Source organism: Semicossyphus pulcher, unplaced genomic scaffold, assembly GCF_022749685.1.
Source record: "Semicossyphus pulcher isolate SPU_LCO1_2020_fin unplaced genomic scaffold, fSemPul1.0.p SCAF_25, whole genome shotgun sequence".
Lineage (NCBI taxonomy): Eukaryota > Metazoa > Chordata > Actinopteri > Labriformes > Labridae > Semicossyphus > Semicossyphus pulcher.
In genome coordinates, this window is record NW_027211699.1 from 2,983,550 (window position 1) to 3,002,852 (window position 19,303).

The window sequence follows — 19,303 nt, forward strand, 5'->3', positions numbered from 1 at the left end:
ATTTGATTTCTGGAGCTCTGATTCGATTTTTCATCCCATACCGAAAAAGGTGAAACTCACTTCTTCCCCTCCGGCGGAGGAGCGAGGTCAGCCGGCGTGGTTCAGGTTAATTACGTTGCTCAAGGACGTGTCGGCAGGCACCGCCGCGCTATTCATCAAAGCTGTCCTTGTGTGTCTTATTTTGTAGGAATGCAGAGCCATTTGAAAGCATGACATTTACATGTAATAATGTCAGCACAGTTCGATTCATCCTACGGGCCGTTAATCAAAGCTTTTATACTCGAAACGAGACTCCGGCTGCTGTTCTGCTTTGGTTCACAGGAAGTGAGGCCTTTTATGTTTCCAGTTTGTTTAGGATAGAAGAAGAAGAAGAACAGGGCGGTTTGCAGGAGAAGAAAAACACAACTAGGAAAAAGAATATGTTGAAGAACATCACAGCGATGAAAGATGTGGCTCCAGTTTTCTACTTTTTGTATTTCATGTTCGAAAAAGTTAAAATCCAACAGCATTCTCTCCTGAAAGAACATCCAGCTTTTTGGTAAAAGAAACAGAGCTGCACTCTGTAAACCAGGTAGAAAATGTACTTCACTGTGCAGCGCATGGAATATTTTTTTCATACTCGACAAACACAGAAGTCTTTCAGGATCCTGGACGCGTCTTCAAAACAGCATTAAATGTTGTCAAACAAGCTGCCGGGCTTTTTAAAATCTGGCTTGCATTTTATATCTGTGTAAACCTTGAGTCGTGTCTGTGCCTGGAATGCTGAAGTCTCAAATGTAAAAAATGATGGTTAGATTAAAAGCACAGACTGAGGCTGGGCCAGAAAATAAATTAGCTTTGGAGAGCAGCACACAAATTACTATGAAGTATATACAATGCACTAACAAAATAGCTACTTGGTCTGTGTACAGAGATAAATATGAACGTTTAAGGGGAGAAGATAAGTTTGGGACAAGGTGGGACAAAAAGGAGAATTAGTTATAGTGACTTTTATTTTGAAATTCTTCCTATATTTCTTCTTCTTAACAATCATAACATATTTGGGAACAGTTTCCCCCTTGATACTCCGGCTTCCTCCCACAGTCCATTGACATCATGCTCGTTAGGTTCATTGGTGACTCTGAAATTGCCCGTAGGTGTGATTGTGAAAGGTTGTCTGTCTCTATGTGTCAGCCCTGTGATTGATTGGCGATAAGTCCAGGGTGTACCCTGCCTCTGGCCCAGTGACAGCTGGGATTGGCTCCAGCGACCCCGCAGCTGTGTCCTTACCTCCATATTTCCCTCCACTTTCAATCCATGAAACCTCTAGACCAAAGCGATTCCTTCTTAAGTTAAAAAAAAATCACTTAAAGGGGGGGTATTATGCTAATTTCAATCTTCATATTTCACTCTGTGATACCTGTGGAGTAGCTTAGCATCATTTACATTTAACAAAACATTTTTCTTTCTCACACTGGTGCTCTGTGCAGGCCCTCATACAGCCTCTGCCTGAACAACTCAGTCAGCTCTGTCCCTTTCAGAAACCCCGCCCCTATTAGCCCGCTTTCTTCTGATTGGCCAGCTCTCCAAAGCCTGCTGAGGTCACAAAGTGTGAAGAAGAAACTGTGTGAAACCTGGCGTTCACAGCAGCCTGCAGACTGAGCTGAGAAGCCTGGGGATACTCCAACATACTTTTACCTACAGATTTGAAACTTCACCCACGTTTAGTCTGGACGTCCAACATTGTAACATTATATATATTTCTGAACATGTGAAACAGCGTGATACCCCCTCTTTAAAATCATCTGATAAGATCCAATCATTAGCAATTAACGGGCTGCTTTCATTCACAATGTTTTCTGTTTATTGGACGATCGACAAATAAAATGTGGATTTTCTTGATGTCGAACCAGCTGCTCCTACATGCATGAGTAATTTTAGTTGAAGTAAAGGCCATTACTTTTAGTGACAGTGCTTAACAATCAGGTCAAAGTGTTATTTACACCTAGTACAGTGTAAAGTCTGGGGTATGTGCGCTGTAAAAGAAAGTAGTCCCTTGTTAACCCCCTTTTCACTACATTATAGTGGCATTACAAATTATGTTGGCTGTAAAATATTGTGGCCCTCTTTCCTTATACTTATTGCCTCGTACCCACCAAGTGAGAAATTCATTGTGTACAAAGTAATGTCAATATAATGTGTGCGCTGTGATGTCATTGTAAATCCTCCTTGTGTCTCTCTCTCTCTCAGGTTCACAGAAAGACCTTAAACCCCGTGTTCAACGAGACGTTTCAGTTCGGCGTGCCGCTGAATGAGCTACATTCCAGGAAGCTGCATTTCTCCGTGTACGACTTCGACCGCTTCTCCAGACACGACCTGATCGGCCAGGTCGTGGTGGACAACCTGCTGGACTTCAGCGAGGGCAGCGGGGACAAACCCGTGTGGAGGGACATCGTGGAGGGCACGGCGGTAAGGATGGAAATATATATATATATTATCAGATTTATTTGGAGGAGATGGCTGCCATAGATTAGTCGAGATGAAATCTGAATGAGCGTCTTGGCGTTATTGGGCTGTTGCAGCAGCAAATTATGGTCCAAAGCAGTGAGAGAGGAGAGAGGCAGGAAGGGAGCGAATCAGAGATGACACAAGTGACAGCTTCAATTCTGGATGTCATGTAGAAACGTATGCATTCATAGTGCGAGAATGAAGCGGAATTACAGGAAGAAAAAAATGTTTTAAGAATGGATGGTTTGAGGACGGCTGTATTTATTTTATAAATCAGATTTATTTCACAGATTTAGATGGCATGAAGACAATAACCCTTTCTACTTTGCGGTTCCACCACAGCACTGTAATGAAGCTCCGCCTTCACGCCACCTTTTCCATTTTCCATTGAACTAAGCAACCGGCCCCATTGAGTGTTTTTACATTACATCTACTCTCATTGTACCTAAGTGAAGCCAAAATACCCCCTGTGATAGACGCTGTCATCTTGCGATGGTGATGACATTTGGAGCCAGAGCTGCGCAGTAGAGATCGGCGGGTGGAGCCGTGTAGCCACTTCCGCTAACCAAAACACACTCTTAACCATCCCGCACGTCGCCATATTTAACACAACAGCTTCTTGTGTTGGTCTGAAGCAGACATTCACAGATATGGAAACTTCAGTGACTGTAGTGATTGTTTAAGTTACGTCTCCTCTCCTTGTTCCTCCTCTACTCTGCTAATCTTGAACAGATCGGCTGCAGGAGCCGGATTTGTCAGCAGAGCTGTCAATCATCCTTTTTACAGCATCAAATAACTAATTAAAAGTAAACTTGACAAAAAAATGAACACTTGGACGTAAATCAGCATGATAAGAACTAACTATAATGACAGAAGCCATGTCTGAGAAACATTTATTTGGCGTGTATTTTGATTTTATAGTTTAACTCATGTCCCATCTGTTAACATGGAGGCGGCTTTATGACCTATACTGCAGCCAGTCAGCAGGGGTCTGTCATGTCGTCCGTCTTTTTATACAGTCTATAATACACACACACACATGACGCTGTTATGTCCTGCTGGCTCCATCATTTACACTGACGCCCGTACGCCTCCGTTATACCTCCGATGCTGACTCGAAGGCAAAACGACTTTGAACATAAAAGACGAGGCGTAACAGCAGCGTAATAATCCCGCCTTGAACTGGCAGTGTATAAGGGGCTAATGTGCAGTCTGTTCCCTCTACTATTCACTATATTATTTCCTTTAAGAATATTCCTTAACGCCACTCAATGAATAACTTTATGCACTAGTGAATAACTGAAAAGGGAAACTACGTCTAAAACTAAAACAAAAATCTAAAAGCCACTCTGTCTGTCGTGCTCAAATATTTCATTTAAAGTCACAAAACTTGATTAAAAAACAAAAGTATTTTTAAGTATTCACAAATGTAGAAGCTGTATTTATTTTTTATTTGATTGTATTAAATAAATCTGGTCTTTTGTTTTTGTTTGGATCGGGGAATTAAAATCCAATATGAATATGTGGTCGCTCAGATTGGATTTTGTGACATCCAGACACTGAAATTCAAAATGAAAACTTCAGACAGGCGGCCGAGGATGATCAAATCAACCTTAATGGAAATCAATCACGCCTGTGAATGATTCAGATGAGGAAATGGAGAATGGAAAAAGTGGAGTCGAAAAAATAACTTTTTGAATTGCAAAAGTTGAAATGACTTCCTGGAAATTACAGAAATTTGAATTTAAACCACATAAATGCAGATTGGTTTGAATAAAATGATCCGACGCCTTCAATTGAATGACGTTTCAATGTGCAAGACGAAGTGGTGGTGAAAGGATAACAGTCTGTCTTTGCTTTCATATGACTTAAAGTGTTTAAAGATTATATATTCACAATGTAAAGAGAGGATGTCGTGCACGCTGCAAACAGTCTGCAGCACCGATTGATTCAGAGTCCGTTAATGTAGAAAGGCAGCACAGGAGAGTCTGGACAGATTACTGGAAGGGCACCGCTGCCCACATCCAAACTTTTTATTACGTTGCGTCCAAGTAGATTTATATGAAATATTCATAGAGCACTATTAGCAAATTAGACCGAGCAAAGTCTTAAAAAATTTGGCATGAATGTTTCATTTATTAAATAAGTTTAAAGCATTAGCCTCTCGGAGTTATTTCACTGTTTCACCAGGGGACGTATTGATTAGTGAGCCACTGAGGAGTCATCAGGCCACAGTGTGACCTGAATACCAGTGCTGTCATTACTGCGCTGCCACCGGGACCACAGGCAGCCAGAAGATCAGTGCACGGGAGAGAGAGGAGGAGGGGGAGATATAAAAAGCCCGGAGAATCATCACCTCTTCTTAACACTTTCCTTTACTCGGGGACATGGGCAGACTGGCATATGATTCATTTACTGTGACGGCACTTCCCCTCCGCCTAAACACTCTGCCTGTCCACATTAGGACGTCTGCTGTCACCGCCGTCACTCACAGATGTAGCTCTTTTTCCGGCCGCAGACGATCAAACCGAAGGATATCTGTCTGTTAGTGCTTTTCCTCTCTGACTCACAGCGTCCCTGTTCTGTTTCTGATCACTGTCTGTCTGTGTGTGTGTGTGTGTGTGTGTGTGTGTGTGTGTGTGTGTGTGTGTGTGTGTGCGTGTGTGTGTGTGACCCACAGGAGAAGGCTGATCTTGGGGAGCTTAATTTCTCGCTGTGTTACCTGCCCACCGCTGGCAGGCTCACCGCTACAGTCATCAAGGCCACCAACCTCAAAGCCATGGACCTCACCGGCTTCTCAGGTAAAGGATTAACACACATATGCACACACTCACACACACACACACACACACACACACACACACACATCATACCTCCAGCAGGCAGTGACTGGAAACTCATTAAGGGGAAAAATATGACAGATAACAGCTTCAAAAAAACACTATTAGTGATGTATGTTGCTGTCATGAGCTCTTTTAAAGAGCAGCTACAGTCATGTTTAAGACATATAAATTGCTCTGCCTGAAATAATAAGTTTCTTATATGTTTTTGCAAAATACACCTTGTAAAAATCCTCCCAAGGCATCTCCTCCCTCTCCCTCATTAAAAATTCCAGAGTCTGCATAATCCCCCGCCCCCACCGTCGTGACAACAACACACGTCTCTGCCATCGTTTAGTGGCAACTTGTTGAAACTTAGATAGCTTGAAATGTAGTAATCAGTAGTAGTAATGTTAACGTTAGTCATCAGTAGTGAGTTTGCAAAAATTACGATAACAGTTACAGCCGGCTCGCGCATCGCCGAAGTGGTTGCCATATGTTACACATAATGATATGCATAGCGTCACCCCGTCCGTTAACGGGATTGGCTCCTTATGTTTGTGACGTCTCAAACCTGCCAGTCTGAAAACGTGTTGTTCAACCTGTCCTTGGTACACTGCAGTTTAAAAGCAGACAGGCCCAGCCATGGAGATGACTGCTCATGTTGTCCCTGATTTACTTGTAGCACATGAACAACACCACATGGAGATGTTTACAAGGTTAACACTTGATCTTCACTGAAGGGGGTCATGAAAGGGGGGGTATTATGCTAATTTTAAGCTCCATATTTCACTCTGTGATACCTGTGGAGTAGCTTAGCATAATGCTCTGTGCAGGCCCTCATACAGCCTCTGCCTGAAACGACTCGGTCAGCTCTGTCCCTTTAAGAAACCCCGCCCCTACCAGCCCACTTTCTTCTGTTTGGCCAGCTCTCAGAAGCCTGCCGAGGCTGCACTCAGCGTGTAGAAAAAACTGTGTGGAACCTGGCGTTCACAGCAGCCGGCAGACTGAGCTGATAAGCCTAGGGATTACTCCGACATACTTTTACCTACAGATCTGAAACTTCACCCACGTTTAGTCTGGACATCCAACATTGTAACATTATATGTATGTCTTAAAGTGTGAATCAGCATAATACCCCCTTTTTAATTTTATGTTTTATAATGCTGAATTATAACCACACCAAATATACTGTAAACATGGGGACAGATTGTAACAATAAAAGACTTACTGTTATGTCATGTAGCAGAAAAGGAAAGGGCAAAGTTTTCTCCTCAAACAGCAGCCTCAATTGCCCAGAATGCAATGCAGCTGCACGATATTGTACGTTGCACATCGGTTGCCTTTTTCCTGCAAAAAAATCTCTTGTTTTACCTTCATAATAATTTCTCTTCCCTCCTCCGGCAAGTACAACTGACGAGTTTGTGCCAAAATACTTCGCAGAAACACATTTTTCAACACCTCATAAATCACTGACATTGAACTAGATGAAGCATAAAGTGCGGAAAAAGTAAATAACCATAAATCTTTGCCAAATAGTTCGTGAAGTTCATCAGGCAGATTGATCGTGTCTGACTGCGTTAGAAAATTTAAGGGTAGATTTTTTTTCCCTCTGAGAAGTAGAGTTACAGTTTATACATTATAAATTTGAGCCTTGAAGCGACACGGTAAAAAAAAATGTTGCAATGTGTTGCAAACTAAAAGAGCTGCAGGTGTCGCACCAATTAACAGCAGTATGAAGAAATGGTCCTGCTAATGCTAAAACCGACTTCTCCTTCACTTAAAGACCTGACGATTAAAGCCAATGTCCTCTCAGATTAAATGATAATGACCACCTGCCGGTATTATTTCCTCAGTGGTTTTAAGAGGACGGCGGAGCCTGAAAGATGCTTAAAAATGCAGCATGAAAATGGAGTCGTGTGGCGTGTGTGTGTCTTCCCTGGCGGCTGTCACTGAGCTGCACATGTTGAATGGATAACTGAAGTGATTCAACCTGTGCCGCTTTTCTACCTTTTGTGTTCTTAATCCAGCTTTGCCAAGGTGACTTGATTTTCATGCTTTTTATGCGTAGCAGACGAGGATCGCTGTGAGAAATACTACCTAGCACATTCGCAGGAGTCCCCACTTATCTTTTTCTCTCTGCTTCCTCCCACTCTGTCTCTGTATTTCCCGGCTTCTCATCCCACCGCCCTCTCTCTTCCTTCCCTCTTTTCAAACCCCCCTTGTCTTCCTTTCTGACTGGCTGCGTTTCCTGTCTCTCCTTCAGACCCGTACGTGAAGGCCTCTCTGATCTGCGACGGGCGAAGGCTAAAAAAGAGGAAGACGTCCATTAAGAAGAACACGCTGAACCCCACGTACAACGAAGCGCTGGTGTTTGACATTCCCAATGAAAATATCGAGAGCGTCTCCATCATTATCGCAGTGATGGACTATGACTGGTGAGCCAGCTGAGGTGTTGTTATAGAGTCGATATAACTGATAATGACTGTGAAGCGTGCTGCTTGTTGGATGCCTGTTTGCACACGCGGTGCGATGTTTGCTGTTGTCACATGTCGGTGGTGTTGCGGCAGTGTCGAACACGACGAGGGCCCCCCTCACGAGCCGGCCTCCTGGTGGACGCTGTCTGTTTTACATTGACAGGCAGGCACCTCATGAATAAGCATGAGTTATGCTAATGCTGAGGGAGGCAGAAGAAGAAGAAGTGTAACCCTGTCAGTGTTTGTCTGTCTGCCGCTCGCAGCAACACTTGGCTGCTTGACGTGTTTGTGTACAGTTTGTGCACCGCCTCCCTATTATGTAGTCTGCCCTCCATTTGGCATCTCCATAGGTGTGTGCTTTTGTATGTTTGTGTCCGCGCCTGCTCCCCGGCTGACATCTTTTATGCGGGGCTGTGTGTATTTGTGAGCTGCTATTCAATATCCTTCCTCAGCCGCTGTACTCTTTTCCCAGTACTCAAGGTTGATAAATGAGATTCTCTCTGCCTGTTTCTTACGAGCCCTGTCTCCCTCTCTCTCCCTGCTTTAATATATCCTCTCTCTCTCCCTTCTCTTCACCCCCACCTCCCTTCCCCGCTCTCTCTCCGGTCCCTGCCTCCTTCCCTCGCCGCGTGTCAGTATTGGTCATAACGAGGTTATAGGGATGTGCCGTGTGGGTAGCGAGGCTGAAGGTCCAGGGAGGGAGCACTGGGCCGCCATGCTGGCCAATCCACGCAAACCAATCGAGCACTGGCATCAGCTTGTGGAGGTAATGAGGGTGTGATCATGTATGTTCATGTGTGTGTGAGCGGGACTGTGCGTGTGTGTGCATCCATGCATCATGAGCTAATCTCTGCACATATGTTAAGCTCAGTTCTTCAGTCAGGGCCTGATCACCAACATGATTTTATCATATGAAGATGATTGTAATTGTTGCAAGTAGTTGTAACAGGAGCAGAGCTGCGTAGAAATAGCAGTGGTAGTTAAGATAGCGGTATAGAAATAAGGATACTGCAACATTACAGTGATATACGGTATATATTTATATGTTAAAATATTCCATTAAAAGTTAAAGTCAGAGACGTTTATATTTATATTTAAGTTTAAGCAGCAAAATGTAACAAATCATCAAATTTAATGAGCTAAAAAAACAGAATACGCTGTTATGTGGAACCCGATTTTAATTACTTTATGTTGTTGAATAATTAACGTATAACACTGCATCGTATTTTAAAAACCAGTTATTTTATTTTGATTAATTGAAATATATAATTAAAGTAAAGATGCAGTAGAGTTTTAAGTTAAACTATAACCAAGATATTCATCTGAAATATTGTCGCATAATCTCAAAATACTCTTATATGTAGTAAGTTTAGCTAACGCGTTGTCTTTTTTTATTGTACAAGTAAAACATAAACTTACTTAATTATGTAAGCTTATGAAAAGCTAACCGGCTGTAAGTTAGCTTCATATGTAGCCTACTGTGAATAAGCACGGCCATTCTTTTACCTAACTCTGAGAAAAAACATGAATGATATATTTTCCAAATATTTCTTTAGGTACCACTCCGGGTTTCACCAGCTGTGTGTCTGTTAAAAGTAATTATTTCTAAATTACATCCAAGCTAACGCGCTACTATGTAGGCATAAGTTACAACTTAAATCTTACTCCTAGCCTAGGCGTAAGGTATTTTGTCAAATAAATCTATATAAATGGCACAAACTAACATCAACATTGCATCACACTATGTTATACTGATAGCAAAGTTGGTAACGTGACAAATCTTGACTAACTTGACATTTGACGCTAATGTAGCACTAGTGTAGCGTAGTTGTAGTGTTAGCAAGCCAATATATAGGGTTAGATATCTGTTTTAATTTACCACTACACATTTATTACAGTTTTTAGTTTTTTAGTAGATTAAGGTTGTACAGTTAATCTCATCATAATCCTTTGTCCAAGTTTACGCACTTTAGTTTTGTTGTGATAGGTGATTAACTTAAGCTAATTTAAGCGTTAGCCTCTTCGCTATTGTGTAGCAAAGTTTTCAAAGGCAGTGTACATGAGAGACAACAGTATTTGCGAAAAGCAATAAGCACATTATTTTCCATCACAATAATTTGCTTAGTGTGGACCTAACGCCAGAATATTAAGATTAACTTTACGTCTCTGTGGCGCAACAAAACATCAACAGCTTTAGCTTTAAACTAGCTAGCTTCAAGATATGTTTACTGTCAACTTTGCGCACTAACTTGCGACAGAATTAAGGTTGAGCTGTTGCAACCAGCTACTTGACTCACACCTGAGTAAATGTACTTGCTTCCTTTCCGCTTCTAAGTACGGTAGTGATTTTAAAAGTGGAAGTAGCGGTGGTACTTTGGCATAACGGTAAAGTAGTAGTCATAAGAGCTGCGGCAAGAGCATTTTGTGTCATATTAAAATTTAATTTATTTCAACTGAATGTATAAAAAGTGTCTCTTTTGTCATGAAGAATTAATCGAAGCAAAAATCTCTCTTTCCCTGCAGGAAAAAGCAATCGGTACATTCGTGTCGAAGACTGCTACAGCATCCTCCCCTAAGCCGCATATCGTGGTGGACAGTCCTCACTCCGATTAAAACTGTGAGCCTCTCCCGCTTTAGAACTCACATATGATTATTTTTTTCACGTTATCAGCGTGCTTTCACACATGTAAGATTATTTTCTGGGCAACAGAGTTTTTTTTTTATTTTTATCATGATTCCACACAGTGTACGATCCATACCTCATTGATTCTGCTTGTAAACAGGACAGCCTGTACTGGTACCGTAATGTTTAAATCCACGTTCTGTGCAGCAGATGCTCTCCTGTCAGATTTACACAGCAAAACTGGTGGAGTCTTAAAAGCATGACCTAACTGCGAGTGTGAGATAAAGAGGAGGCTGTGGAGCTGTCAGAAGTAGGAGCTCTAAGGCAGAAGCATCTGTATAATCTAGATGTTATGGGTTATGTAATGCATCTCCCCCTCCTCCTCTCAATCTTACAGTACTGCATACTGTTTATATATTCTCTTGCCCCCCTACTGTCTCTCCGTGGCTTAATCTGCCTCTTTTCCCTTATTCCCCTCTTTCCCCAGGTCATTATCATCTCTCCAGCTCCAGACTTTTCCTTTCCCTCCTCTCATCTGTGAATAATACTCTCCATCAACGACAAGAGAGACAAGATGACACTGCTAGTGCTGTTTAGCTCCCGCGGATGAATCCTCCAAGTCCTGTGCTGTCTTTACCGAGCCGGAGGAAAAAAAAAAAAAAAACGACATCCATCACGAGCTACACTTTGAGCATCAGACTACACCTTTACAAACACACGCACACACTAAATGGTACAGTGGGACTGATATCAGGTGTAAATTTGGGATCTAATAAGGGACACATACACATACACATACACACAGGAATACACACAGAGTTTGTAGTGTGTGCGTAGTTCATGTGTGCTTCAGATTAGTGTAGTATTTCATCTAGGAGGAGTGTGATGTGACAAACTGTTCTCTCTCTCTTGAAAACAAACAAAAAGAAAAAGATAAAAGAAAGCCATCTTTGAATGGTCATTCCAACCAGGACCAAAGGTTCATGCCCTTGTACAGACTCTAAAAGAAGAACATCACTATGTCGATATTTTTCTTTGCAACATTGGTGTACAGTATGTGCCGTACTGTATGGGAAGACATCTCATGTAGTACTAAAACATAAGAGGTGGATTCTCCCGGCCATTTTCGGACGCCTTTTCCAGGCTCCGCCCGTCTTGTTTGAGACTGAACTCGCTTAATTTTTTTCCCCAGAGGAAAGACGATAAAGCGTCTTTATTGATGTCAGAGGAGCGATAAATGAGGACGGACTCATTGGTTAAAGCATGTTGCGCATCCTTGAAATGTGTCCCTCTTCCTCATGCTTTTTGTCACTGTCCTCATGGTGCTCATCAGTATCCATCTTTTGTTTCGAGATTCTTTTGCTTTGTGTGCAACTGTATACATTTAATCATCAGGAGAGGAGTTTAATCATGCCAATTTTGTCCACGGAGGATACGATGGTGTGAGCGTCTCAGATGGGACTAGTTAAACGCCGTCTAAGCGGCGGACTCTTCCTGAAACAGGACTACACAGGTTGAATGAAACCTGCGCTCAGGATGGGACCAGCATCAGTTTGGATTGCACTCGCTGGATATCACTTTTATTTTTCTATCATTCCAAAATTTTTCTTTCCTTCTTTTTTTTTTTTCTTCCTCAAGAAGTCACCATACAACTTCAACACATCAAGTCTCTGACAAGACTCAAGAAGGACACACACGTCTGTGTAGCTTTTATCAGTGTGTGTTATTTCTGTGTTTGTGGGCGTGTTTGTTTTGTATTTGTGCGCGTCTGTGTGTGTGCGTGTGTGTGTATGCCTGTGTGTGTGTGTGTGTCACTGTGACCTTGTGTGTGACACGTTCCCGCCTCCCCCTCCTTGTCCTTTTTTCTGTCTTCACCTCCCTCACTCCCCCCCCAAAAAAAATCCAATCCCGGCATCCACAGACTGAAACGCTTGTCTCCAAGCCAAACGTGTCTTCTGTCCCGTGTATTAACAAGGAGCCATTTTGTGTGTGTGTGAGTGTGAGGAAGTGTGTGTGTACTAAACGTGCCTCATTGCACTAGGTGGGGAAACACTGTCTTTCATAGACATTAGTTTGTATTGTCTATGTCGTCTCTGAAATCAGCTGCCAATCATCCCGCCCTCCTCTTCCTCTCTAACCCTTTGCCTGATGTAAGTAACCGTGTTGATCGTGTACTTCTTTCAGTAATTTGTGTACTGTATGTCCGAGGGAAAAAAAAAACAGATGGCACAGTGATTGAAAATTAAACCGTTGGGTGTGTTTTAAATTCAATTTACGAGAAGGAAAAAAAAAAAAAAGATGGAGAAAAAAAAAAAGCATTTCTTATCAGGACAAATTTAGATCCCCCTCAGAGCGAGACAGCAGGGAGGAGGTGTTGCGAGAAAACAAGCGTCTGGATTTTCTGCACTTCCTGTGTAAGCCGATACAGACTTATAAAGCCATGTCTGTCACCGCTACTACGACTACTACTACTGTAACCTCAGCAAAACAACAGTACAACACCTCACTACATTTACTTGTATTGCTATCGTTGCCATTTCTCTCTCCTCTCTCGCGCACACACAAACACCTTTATAGAGCGTGTGTGTGTGTGTGTGTTTGAGCGGACTTTCCTTCTCGTTACCTCTGGATCCTGTGAGACTGTTAAGAGGTGTGTTTGATGCAGATAGGGGAGGTTACACGCTCTGCGTTGTAGCTTCTGTGAGGTTTGTCAGCTGTGGGGGTTATTGAGCAGCGTGTATACGCAGATATAGTATTGATCCAATGGTCTCGAGGCCTTGTAACTGTCTCTCTCTCTCTGCTTGTGTCTACCTTATTTAGCCCCTTCCTGTCTCACTGCCTGGTGATGGATTACAAAACTCATAGTCGTACCAGCACATTCCCTTATTCCCTTCCCTTCTCTCTCTGTTACCGTCTGATTACTCATTCTCTCCTCCAGCAGCCCCTTACCTTTCCTCCCCCTACCCCTCACCTCTCCATTCCTCGCCCTATTTTTCCCCTTCTGCTACCCCCCCCTCCTCCCCCGTCTCTATTCTCTCTCGCTGTCTTCTCGTGTTAGTGCAGTTCTGAATGGTCATGGGGAAACATGTTTGCATGCTTATATTAACATGAATGATGTCAACTTGATGCAATGAAAAATTATATAAGTGATGCTTTAAGCAAAAATCTGACAATGAACTTGATACTAATACTACTAATGACGACTAAATGGAGACCTAGCAATTGTTTATCTCTGTGGTCAAAAACAACGATGATGAAATAACATTGTTTATGCTGTATTTATCTTTCTCGAATCGGTCTTCTTTTTCGATTGTTTTTTTATATATAATTTATTCAAGAGGTTTACTTTTTTATTGGTTAAAGCTGAGAATTTGAGCGAGGGGTTCAGTCAGGACAGCAGGATATCGGTGAATGTGTAAGTAACAGTGTGGCTGAAGCAATGATAACGGAAATAAAGGATATGTATCATCCAGCTTCGTGTTTCTGAGTCTTTTAATCCGCCGGGTTCGGAGGCAGGAGAGGTGGTGAAGCTACTGTCACACATCGCAGGCAGTGTGCTATATATAAAGTGCAAGGCCCTGGGCATTTCAGATGTACACGCTCTATATTTAACTCATGGAAGGTAAGACACTCTACCTGGACAGAAGCAGCCTGAACTTGAGCTCTCGGACTTTCTGCTGTGCATTAAGTCGTGTGTAATTATTCAGCCACTTTGTCATGAATTCTTTATCGTGGCCGCGTTTTCTTCCTAAATGCAAAATGGAGCACGGCTGCCTGCCCTCCTCAATGTGTGTCTCTCCCTCTCCATCTGGCCTCCCTGCTTCTAAATAGTCTCCTTTTTTATTTTTAAAACACTCATATTATCCGTCATGTGGTTATTATCTTGCGTTAAAGCGAAGATGCACGACACCAGCAGCAATCAGCAACTCCCGCGCTTCAGCAGAGAGCAGAGCGAGAGAGAGAGAGAGAGAGAGACAGAGGAGGGAGGCCGAGCTCAGATGTGCAGGGGAATGACAGGGAAGGAGGAGTAGGAGAGGATTAAACAAACGAAGGAGGATGAAGAGCGGGAGAATGCCAGTGAGGAGGAGGAAGAGGAAGAGGAGGAGGAGGAGGAGGACACGAATGGGAAAAACCTGGAGAGGAGAGGGGATGGCTGCACGCAGGATGTGCAGAAGCAGAAGGTGGAGGAGGACGGCTCTGTATATAGACACACTCATCATGGGGCACCTGCAGCATACTGACAGTGTTAACAGTTCAACAGGAGCGAGATGCACACACACACACACACACACACACACGTGACAACGCACCAGTTAGCACAGCTTTAACGCTGTAGACTGTTGAGAGAAAAGTGTGAGGAGGAGGGGCTTGGAGGAGGGGGGGGGGGACTGTTGTCTCCATGGCAACGTTCCCACCGTGCAAAAAAAAAAAAAAATCATTTAGTCGGAAAGACATTTCACTCAGTTCAGTGAGCTGAAAGAGGCAGAGAGGGAGGGGGAGCAAGTTAGAGACTGGGGGAGGTGTGTGCAGTATAGAGCTGTTTGTATCACACTGGAGCATTTATCTAAAGTGAGCTGACAGCGCTGCGTTAGCTCGCATTGCTAATATATCTGATTATTAAACATAATGATAATGAATTCCCTTGCTTCATTAAAGATGAACGCAACAGCTCCTTTCATATTAGAATTTCTTTGCCAGGACCGTCTGCGTGTACGTACGTGTTTATGTAACATGTTAAAACTCCATCTGTGAACCCTCGCGTGACCACGGCGCCAAACTTTTGTTTTCTTTCTCCTGAAAGCGCCGCGCAGGACCACTTAATATGCCACGTATACACTTTTTAACATTTTAGTCCAACACTATAAATAATACCCCAAACCTTTCAAAATAATGAATTCAATGAATGCATGCAAGTGGAAACCTCAAACAGTAGGAGTATTAAAGGAGCTCGGCTCTGCAGGGGAAGAGTGTATTAAAGGAGCAGCCGGGCTCCAGGTCTGACCTTCTCTAAGAAATGATGAGATTCGGCTAACAAATGGAAACTTTAGTGAAACATCTTTTGACATTATTTCTCTGCTATCACGACTCCAGATGAAGAATACAAAAGAGGAATGTTTGGCCGCTTTCCCAGTGGTCAAAAAACCCACTAATACCCGCTAAGGTTACAATGGGCATTCAGACCCGGGTCAAATGACTCTGCAGAAGACCCAAGTAAATCATCGCCTCGGCTCCGCTATGTACTACCTCGGTTCCAGAGCATTAGCTTATGTGGCTAACTGACAGCCACAGCAAAAAAAGGTAACTATAAATATATTGTTTTAAAAACTAAAATTGTCTGATTACTTACAAGCTAACCCTGATCGGTAGTTTGATTCAGCCCTGATGAGTTATTAAAAAAACTAAATACAAAGGGGCGGGTGCTTCAAACACAGATCAGACATCAGACAACATTTCAATTTAAAATTATTACTGACTTATAATAATTATTATAATATAATAACGATAATCTGTTATGTTAACCAAATTCTGGACTATTTTAATTTTACATTAATATATCAACCAGCCATTTCAGCTCTAGATGTGTAAAACCAAGTCAGCCAAACCAAAGGAAAGAAGGGGACCTAATATTGAACCCTGTGGGATTCCTTACTCGTTAGGAGCTGGAAATGACAAAGAATCACCAATGCTAACCACTCTACCAGTTAAATACTATAGGTTAACCACCTATGGGCAACTCAGGAGATACCTTCACGGCCCAAGAGATGAATTAGGTGCAAAATGATCTTGGCTGCTTAAGGCAGATCTTAAATTGATTTGATGTATTCAACAACTTTGAAAACAAAGGGTGGTGTGTAAATTGAGCCTCTATCCCACTGGTCAAAAAACCTGCTAACACCTGACTTTTTTGCTTAGTGGGAAAGGTTACAATGGGCATTCAGACCCGGGTGAAATGACTCTGCAGTAGACCCGGGTATTTATCGCCTCAGCCCTGATCGGCATTGATGGGAACACAAAACCCGGGTCGACGCGCTAATCTCCGACCCCTTTCCGAAGCGATGCTATGCTCCGTCAGTAACTTCTGCGACTCCTTGTCAACTCGGCTACAAATTCCGCCCGTCTCCGTCCAAGCAGCGCTCGAACATCGTTCCACAATTGTCGGCGCCGAGTTTGATACAGACTGAATGAGAAATAGATACAATAATGACCTAACCACCGTAACATCTTCACCGTTTACCAACCCTGTTTCTGGTGCGTTTGTGACATCAGACGGTGACGCAGCAGAAAAGAGACCGACAGGAGTACACTCCAGTAGCAATGAGAGAACAGACAATTGGCATCTATAAGCAGGCGACCCCGGGTCTGACAAACCCGTGTCAACACGCTAATTTCGGTGGGAAAGGGGTGTATGAATTCCTTCCTGCACTGCACGTCTGTTTGTTCTTGTTTTCTGTGCACGCATCCTGAGGTATTTGATTAAAATGTTGCCATTTAAAAGAAGGAAGTCATAACTCGTCCTGCACAGCACAGGTGTCAGACTCAATAGAACCCTCCCCCTCTTCCCTCCAGAGACTGTCAGGGTGCCATCACAGCATCCCAAACACTCTGGGTGCTTCTGGTAGCCCATTTGTGTGGATGTCAGTGTATCAGCACGCTGGCTGTGATTACCTGTTGTGAGCAGACCATCTGGCCCTCAGCGTCCCAGCTGGGTACCGCAGTCAGGAGACGGATTGTCTTTACCGAACCACCTGGACCTCGCAGACACGGAGCACCCAGGGACCCGGCACATTTCTCATTCATATTTTATGATGTCATTCTCTGACCAAACAAAAAACAAAATGGAAAAAGGAAAACAGTGTCTGTTTTTTTTCCAAAGGCAAACCCGAGGAGCAGCCTTCCTGTAATTGCTTGGCAACTGTGTGTGTTGAAGTTCAAAGCAGCGAGACGCACCGTATATATCCCTCTGAGCCGCGAAAAGCATCAGAGTTGCAAAGTGAAAGGGTGCCTACGCATGCACATTCAGACGCACACAAACACTCACAATCCGGTCTGTCAGTTTAATTTGGCCACGTAGCTCAGTCTGAATAAAAGGCTCTGTGAGGGGTTTAATATTTGGACTTGGGCGGAATTCCTCCCTCGGATGAACTCCTCTTGGGTCACCGGAAGCAGCTCTGCTCACCGACGCCCCAGTGGAAAAGCCGCTTGAGCCCACAGCTTGATGCCCTCCCCAAGAATTTGGGTTAAATTGATATGGAGCATTTATTCTGTGGGAGGTTTTTGAGTTTGATGAGCTGTGAAGCCCTCCGCTGAACGCTGCGCTGAGCCTACTGGCTGGCAGGGCCACAGGGGACTCGATGCTATTGTTGGAGCCACAGAAACAAGCGCTGCGATGTGCTACAAGTACAGGTTAGCCACTGGTGTATTGTGCTGATCTGACAGCTGGAAAGGATGCTGATAGCTGCTGTGCTAATTATTACGCTCTTGTTATCAGCTCTGAGGTTATGGAGGAGAGAGAGAGGAGAGGTAAACTGTGAAAACATACAGAAAACATGCAAAATCTCAAATATTTTATATTCATTTTTGTACTGTTAAGATAACAGTTGGAGGTGATATTTTTCTGAGGGAATGATCAGCGTCCCTGAAGCTTCCTCTTTATGTAACTTTGCTCAGTCTAAATATAGTCCAACACTTACTGTAGACAGGCCGTGTTAAGGCCCTTTACGTTATAATCTGTAACCCAGTCTCTCTGATAAAGGCTCCTACTGTACTTACTGTAGAGATCTGCTGACATCTCCTGGAGACATGCTTCAACAGCACTTTGAATTCTCGAGTGTTGTTGCAGAAACACTAGACTGTATTTCTCTTTGACAGTTTTGTCTAAAAAAGAAAGCAAGGTCAAAGGTCAGAGTGAAGTTCCAGGGATGCACAATGATGAGTTTTTGCAGGTATCCTTTATGCAGATATTTTCCTACTAATTTTGGCCGATAGCTGATGCCAAAATCACTAAATGCAAAAAAATCCTGTAGTGAAATTAACACATTATAATGCCTTGTCAGTCAATACCTAACAGTCTACAATTACTGTGCATCCTTATCAAGTACCTTTACATTAGAGTAGTTTGGTTTTCTTGTCACACCTACCAAACTGTAACATGCTACATTGGATTTGCCCATAAAGGGCTGAATGTGTCAGACATCACCTCACTTTTCCAGTCTCCTCTGCACGAACCCTCATGCAGATCAATATCCTGTAGGGGGATGAGGTCTCTCAGGTCTCGTAGTAGCATCAATTCTGCTGCTGTCCACGTAATGCCAGGAACATGTAGAGGTTCAGCCTGAGGGTCAAACCAGATCAGTCTTGCTTCCAGGGTTAAATCACACGTTTGATTTTCAGGAAACCTTGTGTAGATTCTTGATTAAGGCTTTCTGTTTCTCCACTGCTCTGTCTACCTCAGGATGGCCATTAGATGGATTTGAGACAGATATGATAACAGACGACTCGTGACTAATGCCATCAGCGGAGCACTTGCAAAGACTGAAGTGAGTATAAGAGGTTTAAAACAAGATAATATTCAGCGATGACCTTACGTGTCCAAGCTCAATTTAAGTGTTGGAATCTGTTAAGTGCATTTGTTGTACAGCAGAAGAATAAAAGAGACAAAACTTAACATTGACAGACAGCTTTCAGGTTTTATCTGGAGCAGCTTCCCAGAAAACTACTCCAATTCTCTGACGTTGAGATTTAAATCTTTTCAGTTTGCCACTGCCCTAATTAAGGGCTACTTATTCATACCTTGCACCTTAATATAACTTCAAGTAATCATTATTTGAATGCCTTTTTAATATTGCCTTTTGTGTCCTTTATATCTTGTCATAATCAAATGTCCTTTGATATTTCAT

The 19,303-nt window shown here is 43.0% G+C and overlaps 1 protein-coding gene across 1 annotated transcript in view; it reads left to right on the forward strand.

Annotated features, from left to right (window-relative positions):
- syt3 (synaptotagmin III) overlaps positions 1-13,878 on the forward strand; it is a 35,114-nt gene extending 21,236 nt beyond the window's left edge. The window contains exons 8-13 of the mRNA XM_069675984.1: positions 2,230-2,448; positions 5,168-5,288; positions 7,573-7,744; positions 8,420-8,549; positions 10,307-10,400; positions 10,894-13,878. Coding sequence (XP_069532085.1) covers positions 2,230-2,448; positions 5,168-5,288; positions 7,573-7,744; positions 8,420-8,549; positions 10,307-10,396 — 732 coding nt within the window. The 3' untranslated portion in view covers positions 10,397-10,400; positions 10,894-13,878. The remainder of the gene's footprint in view (positions 1-2,229; positions 2,449-5,167; positions 5,289-7,572; positions 7,745-8,419; positions 8,550-10,306; positions 10,401-10,893) is intronic.
- The last annotated feature ends 5,425 nt before the right edge of the window (positions 13,879-19,303 follow it).